Source organism: Dromiciops gliroides, chromosome 1 (assembly GCF_019393635.1).
Source record: "Dromiciops gliroides isolate mDroGli1 chromosome 1, mDroGli1.pri, whole genome shotgun sequence".
Lineage (NCBI taxonomy): Eukaryota > Metazoa > Chordata > Mammalia > Microbiotheria > Microbiotheriidae > Dromiciops > Dromiciops gliroides.
The window spans coordinates 57,874,363-57,887,636 of NC_057861.1; the positions used below are offsets into that span (position 1 = coordinate 57,874,363).

General features: G+C 49.4%; 1 protein-coding gene across 1 annotated transcript; it reads right to left on the reverse strand.

The window, feature by feature from the left end:
• Positions 1-329: 329 nt before the first annotated feature.
• On the reverse strand, positions 330-8,643 carry OCEL1 (occludin/ELL domain containing 1). Its single transcript, XM_043990398.1, is given in 13 exon segments — positions 330-1,069; positions 1,072-1,164; positions 1,339-1,402; positions 1,882-1,921; positions 1,993-2,069; positions 3,787-3,948; positions 4,626-4,685; positions 4,688-4,807; positions 7,845-7,892; positions 7,894-7,926; positions 7,928-8,013; positions 8,016-8,131; positions 8,133-8,643. Coding segments are annotated over 13 exon segments (1,122 nt in total). The 5' UTR covers positions 8,330-8,643; the 3' UTR covers positions 330-1,043.
• Positions 8,644-13,274: the final 4,631 nt, after the last annotated feature.

The following is a 13,274-nucleotide window of genomic DNA, read 5'->3' on the forward strand; positions in this document are numbered from 1 at the left end:
TAATGCTGTTCTTGGAATTTAGATACAAAGTGTTAGAACTAGGAGGGCCCTTAGAACATGGAATGTCAGAGCTAAGAGGACCCCTGGAGCAGAACATATCAGAGTTAGGAGGACCCTTAGGACACAGGATGTCAGAGTTGGGAGGGCCTTTAGAAAATACAATGTCAGAGCCGGGAGGGGCCTTAGAACATGGAATGTCAGAGCCAAGAGGACCCTTAGAACACAGGATGTAAGAGTTTGGGGAGGGTCCTTAGAATACAGGATGTCAGAGCTGGGAGAGATCTTAGAACAGAATGCTGTAACTGGGAAAGACCTTAGAACAGAGAATGAATGTCAGAGCTAGAAGGACTATAGAGCATAGAATATTGGTGTAGGGGCCAAATTTAATATGGGCAGAGTTAATTGGGTGGCTCGCCATAATATTGGGGTTCAGAAAATAATGAGGGACTTCTAGCTCCAAAGTTTCTTCTCCCAGTATTACAGCGAGCCACCCAATTAACTTTCCCCATATTAAATTTGGCCCCTACATTGGGACTAGAGGGAGGTCTCTTAGAAGACAGGTCAGAGCTGAATTTGGGACCTCAAATAGTCCATGTCTTCTTATACTCCATCTTATACAGGAACGAAACAGAAGAAGACAAGGAAAGCACAAAGGAGAAAGGATTTGGTCTAGGGTCAGGCCAAGTCAACAGCACCACAGGGCCTAGAAGCTAGGTCTCCTGACTCCCAGCCCATCTGTCCCCTTGTAGGGAGGAGGTTCCCACTTGCTGCCCCTTCTCAGAAATGCTTTCTTCTCTATAGGCATTCACTTGCTCCCCCAGCCCACGGGTGTCCCGCCCATGGGCAAAGCCCTCGGTGACGTTCACTACCAAAAGGCCAACCCCTATCTCCAGGCCTAGCTAAAGCAGCCTTGTTTTTCATTGATGAAGAGGGGACTGCAGGGAGTCCCTGGCATCTCAAAGCAGCATCCTGACCCACGTACTGATGCTGGCTTGGGCAGGAATGGCTACTGTCTTTGCCCCAGGGCATGGGCAATATCTGCTTCAGAAATAAACGGAGCCGTCCTGGAATCTTTTTCATCATATTTCTGGATCTGTGCTTTGAGGTGCCTCAATTTCCTCTTCAGGTAGTCACAGCGGGCTTGCTTCTCCAGGAAAACGGGTCCTGCCAGAGGGGAGAGCCGAGAATCTCATGGCCAGTGCTCAGCCTGGTCAAATGTTGATGGAGGAGAAAGTGCTTCGTTCCATCTAGCTTCAATACCAGGCCAATTTATTTCTATTTTTTAAAAGTGGATATTCGTCCCTGACTACTTCTCCCTTCTTCCTTCTTCTGACTCACCAAACTCTTCTCCTAACTCCTTGATGAAACTGTCACCCTGGCCTTGCTCTTCTAGGAAGCCTGCCTAGATTGACCCAAGGGTAGAAGTCTGGGCAGTCATCCAGCCTCCCAATAATTGGGACTTCTTTTTGTACAGACCCAGGACCCCAGTGATTTACAAAGTTAGGGCACAAAATAAAAATGAATTCTAATCCCGATTGTTCAGGGTCTTCAAGGTTGGTCCCAGAATTGGAGTGGGGAGGTTTCAGCAATGTGTGCAACCTTCTCCTCCCCACAGGTTGAGCCTTATCCTTCCTTCCCTTATTTGGGGTATCCAAAGACTCCCCAGGACATCAGCTACCGCTAAGACTTAGTTTCTTGTGTCTCTGGCAGGTGCAGTGGAAGAGAAGTGTTAGACTCCTGCCTGAGAAAATACCACATTCTCTCTCAAGGGCCAAATCACTTTCCTTCCTCCCAGTCTGACTTAGTTTTACCATCTGTAAAATGGGAGCATATATAGTTCTATTTGATTTCTCTGACAGTCTACACTCTCTAGTGAATTACCTTAGGGTGATTCCCAGGCAAGGGAAGAGAGGGATGACTTCTGGGGAGGGCCTTTGGGAAAGAATGGTAGGGGGAAGAGCTAGACTCAGAGGAGGGTCCTATAGAGTTAACAAAGGTCCTGGGAGTCCCTCACTCACCTTCTCTTCCTCTCCAATTCCCTCCGGACCCCAGGCAAGGCGGGCTTCTTCCTGGTGGGGGGGGGCAGGGGGAGAGGAAAGGCAGATGGAGAGAACTGAGTCTGTGCTGGGTGGAGATCTTCACCCACTGCCCATCTTATCTGCCTTTCACCCTCAAGTCACCAACTATTTTCTGCTTAAAACAGCACTTTCTACCCTATCACCTCTAGGAAGCCTGCTTGGATTGACCAGAAGACCAGAAGGGCCACTATGTCCCTGCTGCCATCTGACGATCAGAAGTGTCTTTCTCTGCCGTCAGAGCAGGACCTCCAGGGCTGCCTGGATAGCACAGGCTGGAGCTCAACAAGCATTTATTAAGTAGCTACTATGTGCCAGGCTCTGTATTAAGCTCTTGGGATACAAAGAAAGGCAAATGACAGTCCCTGGCCTCAGGGAGCTCCCAGTCTAATGGGGGTGACAACGTTCAAACAGCTACAAACAAGATACATACAGTACAAATATGGGAGGCAATATCCAAGGGAATCCACTGGCAGGGGAGGGAGCTGAGAAAGGCCTCTGACAGAAAGTGGCCTCTTAGCTAAGGCCTTCAGGGAGGCAGGGCAAGCTAGGAGTAAGAGGTCAGGAGGGAGAGCATGCCTGGCATGGGGTACAAGCAGGGCAAAGGTCCTGAGACTGGAGTTTAGTGTAGCCTGAGGGGGACAAGGGAGGAGAGAGGAGAGGGAATGACTGGTTCTGGGTCACGTCTGCACCAGCTCCCTCTCCCCATCCAGGGCAGGCTGAGAGGATGGCCCCCTGCCTGCCTCCCCTTTCCCACCCTTCCTCCCAAGCCACATGAAAGCCTCAGCAGCCCAGCCTAGAGTAGGGGTTCCAACGTGCCAGGACCCCCCACCGAGGGCTGGCCTGAATGACTTTTGCCACAGACTGGGAGCCCCAAGGAATCAAGCTTGCCCCCAGACCCGGGAGTCCCCAGGGAGCCCTTCAAAACACGGCCCGAGTCCTGGAAGCCAGCCTTCTCTAAGGCCACCCCTCTGCCCACCCTCCTGAATTCCCCTCCTCCCCCTCCTCTGTTCTGGGCGATGCCTCCTCGGGGAAGGAGTAGGGATTTGGGAATGTTTGTAGTTTGGATCCCCCACCTGCTCCCCTGCCCTCCTCCCTTCTCACATTCCTCCTCCCACCACAACAGGAAGGCCCAACCCTGTCCCCTCCCCACTAGTCTCTCAGACAGGATTCCTGGCCAGGCCAGAGCCTGACCTTGACCTCCCCATGGCCACAGACCCCTAGGAACACGTGCAGACCCAAGTCCTCCAGGTGTGCCCGCCCCCTATGCATATTCCCCAAGTCCTCTTCTTCCTCCCCGCCCATCTCCTACAGGCAGCCCTCCATGATTGGCCTCCACTGGACCTCATCACTGTGTCTTGACTGAGGTGTCCCCTCCCCTTTCCCTTCAGACTGGGAGCTTCCTGAGAGCAGCAGCCACCTCCCTCCCTGGTCAAAGGCTCTCTAGGTCGGGCTGTGTCTCCCTGCTCTCAACTGGGTTCTTCATCGGAGGGGGTCACGCCTCCATCCTTTGTCCCCCCACCTGCATGGTGAGGTCCTGGAGAGGCAGTTAACGTGGTGTGGGGTTAATCATAGAGGGCTCCCTGTAGGCATCAGTTTTAGAACCAGGGAATGGTTAGAGAGAAGGGCAGAGGATGGCTGGTCATTCAGGGCCCGGGTATTTGGGAGCAAAAAGGGAGTTAGAGGGAGCTGGAAAGGGTGGCCACTGGACCTTGGGGCCTGGCTGGGGCAGTGTTGCCAGCAGGGCTTCCAGCTCCTGGAATTTGGCCTTGGCTGTGGCCACTGCCTGATGGATCTCCTGGTACTCAGCATGCTGGTCTTGAAACACTGCCTTGTAGCGGCGCCTCTCCACCTCACTATAGATTGCTGGTATCTCCTGCCAGGGAGGAACCCACCAGGGGCTCAGCCTGGGCTCAAAGCAGGCCTGTGCTGAGCCCAGAACAGCTGGAACTTTTGCTTAAGAAGTGGCAATGACTTGTCCAAGGTGACACAGTCCAGCAGCAGAGCCAGTCGGGACTCAAACCCAGACCTCTGGAACCTTTACTTGGACTCTTTCCCCTCCATATATTACCCAGACACACAGAATACTGGTCCATATACAGAAAGATATACAAGTTGTTGTGTTCTCAGCCGTGGGGCTTGGGGAGAAGACTGAAGGGGGCTGAGGAGGGGTTTCTCCTTAGGAAAGTCTCCTCCATTCATCTTACAAAACTGGAAGTTTCTCCTAGCTCTGAACCCAAGGAGCCCCAAAGACCTCTTTCCATCCCTCCCACTTTAAAACCCTTTGCTGAGGGATGTCTGAATCTTAATGTTTCCCCAAAAGACCCTTCTCCAGGGACCCCTATCATCCCCCTCACCTCCTATGCTCCTCCAGGAATTTTCCAATGCCCCCTTCCCCAGTATTTGGATCTCCCCCGAAGATCCTTGATGCCCCTGAGCCCCTCCCAACATTCTCACCCCCATGCCAGAACCCTGCCTAGAACCTCTCCCCTGCCCCTCCCTCCTCCCAGTGTTCCCCCATTCACCTCCAATGCCCCACAAAAGGTAGACTCACAGCACATAGTCAGGTACCAGTGGAGGCTGGGGGATGCGCTCAGGTGGAGGGCTGGCCAGAACTCTGTGGGGCCCTTGCCCGGCTGAGGACCCAACCCAGGAGTCACCTTAGGGTTCTTAAGAGGAAGCTCATCTTCAAACACAATCTTCTTGGGCCTCTGTTGGCTCTGACCCCAAGCCTGGTGTCGTGAGGACAGATGAGAGCAAGTGAGAGGTGAAGGGCCCTGTGAGAATGGAGGGGGTCTGGCCCTGGACGCCAGCCGCTGGGGTTTCCTCAGGGACCCAGAGTGCCTCACTGCAGCTTTCCCAGCCTTCAGATCTGGATTGTCACTGCTCCGATTAGCTGCTTTGGGGGCTCATTCACCAGGGACTTTGGGGGAATAGATTGAGTACAGATTTTCTGTACCCAGAAACACAACAATAATAAACATTTACAGAGTACTTCATTATATCATTATATCATTCCTTTGGTGTCCTGTCTTGCCTTGTTACACTGTAAGCTCTCTGAGGGCGAGAAACTGTCTTTTTTTCATTTCACACAATAGGCATTTAACAAATGGTTACTGACTCCTGTCCCATGTCCACACATCCAATATACCCAAGAACCTTTGCTGGCCTACAAATTCCTGTTCCCTTGTACCCAGGGATTTCATCCCCTCCTGTCCTGCCATAGCCCATGTAGGCCACTCACCGCATAGTAGGCACACTTAGTGTGCCCACAGACACCATCCTCTGCTTTGCCCAGGACATCATCCCTCCTTTTCCTAAGTGCCCATATACCTGGGCACTTAGAGCTGGAAGGCACCTCCAAACTCCCTCATTTTACAGATAAGGAAACTGAGGACGAGGGAAGTTGTGATTTGCCTGAGGTGGTCAGAAGTAACCAGTGCTTATTTCATTAAGATAATATGGAAAAAAAAAAAGATAACATGAGGTTGTAAGCTTGGGTAACGAAAGGCTGCAGAAGGGGTGGATTTGGGTCAAAAGGTTCCTGTTGTTGTTCAGTCATTTTTCAGTTGTGTCCAACTCTTCATGACCCCTTCAGGATTTTTTATTTTTTTTAGTGAGGCAATTGGGGGTTAGTGACTTGCCCAGGGTCACACAGCTAGTAAGTGTCAGTGTCTGAGGCCGGATTTGAACCCAGGTATTCCTGACTCCAGGGCCGGTGCTCTATCCACTGCGCCACCTAGCTACCCCAGGATTTTCTTGCAAAGATACTGGAGGGGTTTTGCCATTTTCCTTCTCTACCTCCTTTTACAGATGAGGAAACTGAGGCAAACTGGGTAAAGTGACTTGCCCAGGGTCATACAGTTAGTGAGTTTCTGAGGTCAGATTTGAACTCAGGATGATGAGCCTTCTGAATCCAGGCTCCAAATTCTTTCTACGGTCTACCTAGTTACCCTGGGTGAAAGGATGGGAGTGTGGTGGGATGGACCATAATGAATTTAGTTTTGAATATGTTAAGTTGCAGAGGCTTGTGGACATGTGGTAGGCAGATGGAACCCAAGGTGGATATTAAGTTGGATATATAGATCTGGGAAACATCTCTATAGAAATAATCATTGAACCCATCACAAAGGGAGACAGTATAGAGAAAGGAGGGAAGTGAGTGCAGGACAGAAGCTTGCAGGATAAGTGGTGATATTGATCTGGCAAAGGAAACTGAGAAGGACAGTCCAGAAATGTAGTAGAACTAAGAGAGGAGAGAGTGTCCAAGAGGGAAGGGATGGTGGCCAGTAGCAAATGCTCTAGAGAAGCCAAAGAGGATGGAGGATGGAGAAAAGGCCTTTGGGTTATGGAGGCATGGAGTGTAGATGATTCTTTCTTTCTTTCTTTCTATTCTTCTTTTCTTTCTTCTTTCTTTCTTCTCTTTCTTCTTCCTTCCTTCCTTCCTCCTTCCTTCCTTCCTTCCTTCCTTCCTTCCTTCCTTCCTTCCTTCCTTCCTTCCTTCCTTCCTTTCTCTCTCTCCTTCCTTCCTTCTTTTTGCGGGACAATGAGGGTTAAGTGACTTGCCCAGGGTCACACAGCTAATAAGTGTCAAGTGTCTGAGGTCGGATTGAATTCAGGTCCTCCTGAATCCAGGGCTGGTAATTTATCCACTGTGCCACCTAGCCATCTGGGAAAGGGAAGATAACTTGAGGGGATGACAGGGGCCAAGTGGAGATTTTAAAGGATGGGGGAGACCTAGGCATTTTTGCAGGTAACAAGGAAAGAACCAAAGGAGAGGTATAAATTGAAGGTGAGAGAAAAGGAATGATGGAGGGTGGAAACTCCCTGAAGGAAAGAGATTGGAGGAGAGCAGACCCATCTGTCCCAGCCCCACCTGTGTCCACATATTCTGTCTTCCATGTCCCCAAACAAGTCTTCCATGCCCAGAGATTCCATTCCCAAAAATGCCCACAGATGTAATATCATTGTACCTATAGAACCAGTCCCCCTATATAATTCTTCCTCCCTATGCCCAGACTCCCACCCAAGTCTATACCTACCAATCCTTTGATGTCCACAGACTCCCATCCTTTCCTGTGTCTACTCACTCTATCACCCTGGACCTAAAGATGTTGTCCCCCTCTTGTGCCCACACACCATTCCTGTGCCCAGAGACACCTCTCTTGCTGTGCCCACACAACCTGTCTCCCCTGATTCCCACACCCCATGCCTATATAAACTCTCTACCTGTGCCTCACAGACATATCTTTCATGCCCATAAACCTCATTTCCTCAGTGCCCAGAGTTTCCTGCCCCTCCTTTGCCCAGAGCCTCTATTGCCCCATCTGACCAAACCCCAATCCCCCTCTACCCATATATCTCATTTTCCCTTGGTCCTTTGCTTCCATATCCCATTGCCCCATGCTCACAGAGCCACTCTGGCTGCTTCTCATACCCTTAGTCCCTTCCTGTGTCTACCGCCCTGTTTTCCCCTCATGACTATAGTTCGTCTACTCTATTTCTGTCTTCACAGCTTATCCTGCCCCATAACCACATGCCCTCTATGCTCCCATATCCCACTCCCCCTTTTCCTCATATACTCCTTAATGTCCCTTATGCCCACATCTATGTCACTCATAGCCATAGAGCCCAATCTCATCCCTGTGCCCATATGTTCTGGCTCTTCCTCTATGCTGAGATCTTGTCTTCCTCAGTTCTCCCTTAACTTACTCCCATTTAGTCCTTGTTCTTGCTCATGGGGCCCCAACTCTGGGACCAGGGACTTACCCCAGGGTTCTTGGGCCTGACAGGCAAGCAGTAGGTGACTGGTGGGCAAGCTAGAGGCTTTGGGGGCTCCTCTCTTTGTCTTGATGAAGAAACTTCTTCCCAGTTTGTGGGACAAAGTGGTAGCCAGGAATGATGGCCTTTGGAGTTGGCCTTTGGAGACTACTGGGACTCTGGGGGAGTAGCCCAGTCCTCGTGGTATTTGGCCTGAGCCCTGGATGCCCTGGCTTGATCGGGAAGGTAGAGGTGCCCTCAACTTCTCTGCCATAGAGTACTTGACGCTGGGGACAACCCCCTGGCACCTGGGGCTTGCCTTCATCCCTCCGTGGAGCATGGGCACTATAGACTGGACCTGCCACCTGGGGGGGATGGGGTTGGGAGCAGATACCACGTGGGTGGCCCTGCCCCTCCCAGCATTTCTGAATCTGTGGCTCAGGAGGCCTGGCAGCAGCTTTGTATATATTTGCATGTCTGACTCTCATTTGCATGGCCCACTGCTAGCTTAGAATCAGAGGTCCTGTGGACCTTTGGCTGGGCCCCCTCAGGTTAGCTGAAACAACGCCCTGTTCTTACAGAGACAAGCCCCTCTCTAGTGCTAGGCCTGGCTCTGGAGCCTCCACAGGACAGGGAGCGTCCATGCCCCCTCCCCGCCCCAGCACACACTGTCCTCTTTCCACTGGGCCAGCAGGGCTTGGGCAGGAAGTCAAGAGTCCGCCTTCTCCAGGGCTTCTTCCTGGTGACTGCCTGGAAGAGGCCCTTTCGGAGGCTCAGTATTGGAGGGGCCCCCTCTGCCTGGTGGCTTCCTGCCCCGCTCCCTTTAGCCCCCCTCCCTTTAGCCCCGCTCCCTGCCCCCAGCCCAGTGCCAGGGGGAAAGAACTACCCCTAGACTGGGTCCTGGCAGCTGGGGACTCTAGGGAGAGCCTGGGTGCCCTGCTTCTCTTCCATCCCCACAGTGCAAGGCAGGCAGGCCCACCGGCATAGGCTCCTGCCCCTTTCTCCATTGATTGGGAGGGGCTAGAGCCTTTACCTGTCTGGCCCAGCCTAGCTGGGATGTTCAGTCCTGGGAGTCCTGGCCTGCTCTGTACTTCTCTCCTGGACAAGGGCTGGGGCTGGTTATACATTAACCAGCCTGGGTAGGCTCAGTTCCTGCCCCCACCCCACCCCCTTCTTCGGCAGCTGCGGAGGACCCAGGCAGTCAGGGGAGAGAGGGGCGGGCCCAGGGAGGGAGGGAGGGGGGAAGGCTGGTAGGCAAGCTCTCTTGGGAGCCCAGCCTCAGCCAAAGTCTCAGGGGATCACAGGCAAAGTCGGGAGCCAGGATGTTGGCCAGAACTCACACACAAAGGGCAGGGCCTCTCTCTGTGCGGATATAGGGCCACACGGGCAGAGGGTATAGGGATGTGCGGGCACAGGGAAATGAGGGACACAGGGACAAAGGGAAATGTGGAGATAGGGATCAAAGGACATGGGGGTACGGGGATGCGTGGGCACAAGGGCATGAAGGGCAGCCACACGGGGACAGGTCACGCATAGCCAGGGATACATAGGTACACTGATATCAAAGCACAGGGAGGCGACAGGACCGGCTACGTGGGGCAGAAGGGCACAGAGACTAATGAATGCAGGGACATAGGGGCACGGGACCAGGCTACACACACAAGAGTCCCTGGAGTAGCTTTGGAAATACAGGTGTTTTTCTGTTCTGGAACATATTCATCACTTAATGTTCTCCCTTCCTCCCTCCTTCCTTCCTTCCTTTCCCTCTCTCTTTATTTCTCTTTCTTCTTTCCTCTCTCTTCCTCTCCCTCCTTCCTCTCTTTCCCTTTCTCTTTCTTCTCCCTTTTCCTTCCTTCCTTCCCCTCTCTCTTTTTATTTCTCTTTCTTCCTTCTTTCCTCTCTCTTCTTCTCCTTCCCTTTTTCTTTCTTTCTTTCTTTCTCCCTTCCTTCCTTTCCCTCTCTCTATTTCTTCCTCCTTCTTTCCTATCTCTCTCTTCCTCTCTCTCCTTCCTCTCTTTTTCTTTCTCTATCTTTCTTTTCTTTCTTTACTTCCTTCAGTCCCCCTCTTTTTCTTCCTTCTTTCCTATTTTTCTCTTCTCCTTCCCTTTTTCTTTCTTTCTTTCGACCTTCCTTCCTTCCCCTCTCTCTTTTATTTCTTTCTCCCTTCTTTCCTATCTCTCTCTTCCTCTCCCTCCTTCCTCTCTTTTCTTTCTCTTTCCTTCCTTCCCTCCTTCCTTCCTTTTTCCTCTCTAATTTCTCTCTTCCTTCTTTCCTCTCTTTCTTCCTCTCTCTCCCTTCTTCTCTCTCTCTCTCTCTGTCTCTCTGTCTCTGTCTCTGTCTCTGTCTCTGTCTCTGTCTCTGTCTCTGTCCTCTCTCTCTCTCTCTCTGTCTCTCTCATGGCAGGCATTTAATTATACTTGTTGACTGAGTGATGCCCCCTCCCCACAATGCTCCATGTCCTCCAATGTCTCCTCATATGACCCATATGTGGAAGTGATCCTGGAGCCTGAAGGACTCCCTTCATAGCAAAACACAAACTCTGGCAGGCTTTCCAAAGTTCCAAGGCTATGTACCTAGCATTCGAGGAGCTGCAGGGTTAAGGGCACAGAGACTCATGGCCAGGTTGGTTCCAAGAGAACAAATCTTCTTGAGCACAGTAAATCAGGAAGCTGTCTGCTATGATTCACAGGGTTGCCAAAGAGTTCAAATAAAGAAGAAAATATGTCCACACATATTTGTAGCAGTTCTGTTTGTGGTGGCAAAGAACTACAAACTGAGGGGGTGCTATCAGCTGGGAAGAGTGGATGAACAAACTATGGAATATGAATGTTATGAAATGCAATTGTGCTGTAAGAAAAGCACTAGACTTCAGAGAAACCTGGGGAGACTTGTCTGAACTAATGCAGAGGGAAATGAACAGAAGCAGAGAACAATTTGTTGTTGTTGGTTTTTTTTTTTTAGTGAGGCAATTGGGGTTAAGTGACTTGCCCAGGGTCACACAGCTAGTAAGTGTTAAGTGTCCTGAGGCTGGATTTGAACTCAGGTACTCCCGACTCCAAGGCCAGTGCTCTATTCACTGCGCCACCTAGCTGCCCGTTGTTTTTAATTAAAATGTATTTTTTCAGTTACCTCAATTATTCTTTTTTTTTTTTTTTTTTAGTGAGGCAATTGGGGTTAAGTGACTTGCCCAGGGTCACACAGCTAGTAGTGTTAAGTGTCTGTGGCTGGATTTGAACCCAGGTTCTCTGACTCCAGGGCCGGTGCTCTATCCACTGCACCACCTAGCTGCCCCTACCTAAATTATTCTTAAGTGGTGTTGTTTCAAGAGCACTTTAAATTTGAATGGCTTCTAGACATAAGAACTCGGATTGAGGAAAAGCCTAACCATGATTCCAGATGACCCACAAGGAAGCATGCGGCCTATCTCCTCACACAGAGACAGATAGAGGGCAAATAGAGACACATATTTTTGATTTTGAGATTTTTTTTTTGGTTCGCCTCTGCAAATTTTGTTAAAGGGTTTTCTTTTCTTTGAAATAATTGTGAGACACGACTAATGCAGAAATATGTTTAATATAATTTTACATATAGAACCTATATCAGATTGCTTTCTGTCTTGGGGAAGGGTGAGGGAAGAGAGGGAAGGAGAAAAATTTGGAATTCAAAATCTTATAAAAACAGATGTTGAAAACTATCTTTACATGTAATTGGAAAAAATAAAATACTATTAAGATTAAAAAAAAGAAATAATTGGGGGCAGCTAGGTGGCTCAGTGGATAAAGCACTGGCCTTGAATTCAGCAGGACCTGAGTTCAAATCCAGCCTCAGACACTTGACACTAGCTGTGTGACCTTGGGCAAGTCACTTAACCCTCATTGCTCCACAAAAATTAAAAAAAAAATTTTTTTAAAGAAATAATTGTGAGGAGAGAGGGAGAGAAAATAAATGCCTGTTATTTGGAAAAAAAAATTAAAAACATCACTAACAAAGACTTGTAGCATTGGGAACTTTGCTACCAGGAAGGGTGCCCCTACCCTTGAAATCAGAGACCTCTGGACACATAAAGTAACTCCTTAAGGAAATAATAGCAAGAAAGAGGCCCTAGAAATGAACCAGAGAGGTACCTGGGACACACTATGAGATTAAGGGACTTGCCTGTACTCATACTGCTAGTCATGAGCATGTGACATTTTACTAGGGTGTGCATCCAGAAAACTTTATTTGTTGTGAAGGCAAACATTTATTGAATGATCAGTCTTAAAGGATATTATTTTTATTCATTAAACAAACTTTAAAAAAACCTAAAACCAAACGATTAAAAATTATTAAATTTCACTTCTAAAATGAGATCTTCTTCTTCTTCTTCTTCTCCTCCTCCTCCTCGTCCTCCTCCTTCTTCTCCTCCTCCTCCTCGTCCTCCTCCTCCTCTTCTTCTTTTTTGGTGGGGCAATGAGGGTTAGTGACTTGCCCAGGGTCACACAGCAAGTAAGTATCAGCTGTCTAAGGCCAGCTTTGAACCAGGTCCTCCTGAATCCAGGACTGGTGCGTTATCTACTATGCCACCTAGCTGCACCCCCCCCATCTTCTGTGTTTTGGGAATTTAAATGTTAGAAAAGTTCAGCAGGGGTAGGTAGGTGGTGCAGTGGATAGCATGCCAGGACCTTGAGTCAGAAAGTCTCCTCTTCCTGAATTCAAATCTAGCCTCAGACACTTACTAGCTGTGTGACCCTGGGTAAGTCATCTTAATCCTGTTTGCTTCAGTTTTCTCATCTGCAAAATGCTCTGGAGAAGGAAATGACAACACCACTCCAGTATCTTTGCAAGAAAACCCCAATAGGGTCACAGAGTCAGATATAACTGAAAAAAATACTACTAAATAAAATTCTCTGAGGCAGCTAGGTGGCACAGTAGATGGAGCATGGGAATCAGGAGGACCTGAATTCAAATCCAGCCTCAAACACTTAACCAGCCTTGTGACTCTGGGCAAGTTAAAAAAAAAAAGTTTATCAGGGCTCAGAATGGAGATGAATCATAGAAGAAAGAGCATTTGATAGCCGTCAAGTAGGATTTTAATATATGGAGATGGTAGGGGAGGCAATCTAGTTATGAATCCATTCAGAATGCTGTGAAGAAAGGCTATTGTTTGGGGAACCAGGAATCAAAGTGTAGGGTATTTGAAGAGTAAGAAGTAGGCAATACAATGGTAGAAGAAATTAGAGGGTTTTGTGGAGGGTCTTCAAAGACAGGCTGAGAAATTTGGACATTATCCTTTGGCCATGGGAGCCATTGAAGGTAATTGAGCATGACAGGGATGTGTCCAGGGCTGGGCTTTGGGAAGACAATTCAGAAAGCCTGTACAGGGAAGACTGTGGGGAAAGAACTAAAAACTTTGCTGGTTTTTGAGGGTCTGGGATAACCCCTTAGCAGCTTTTGACATGC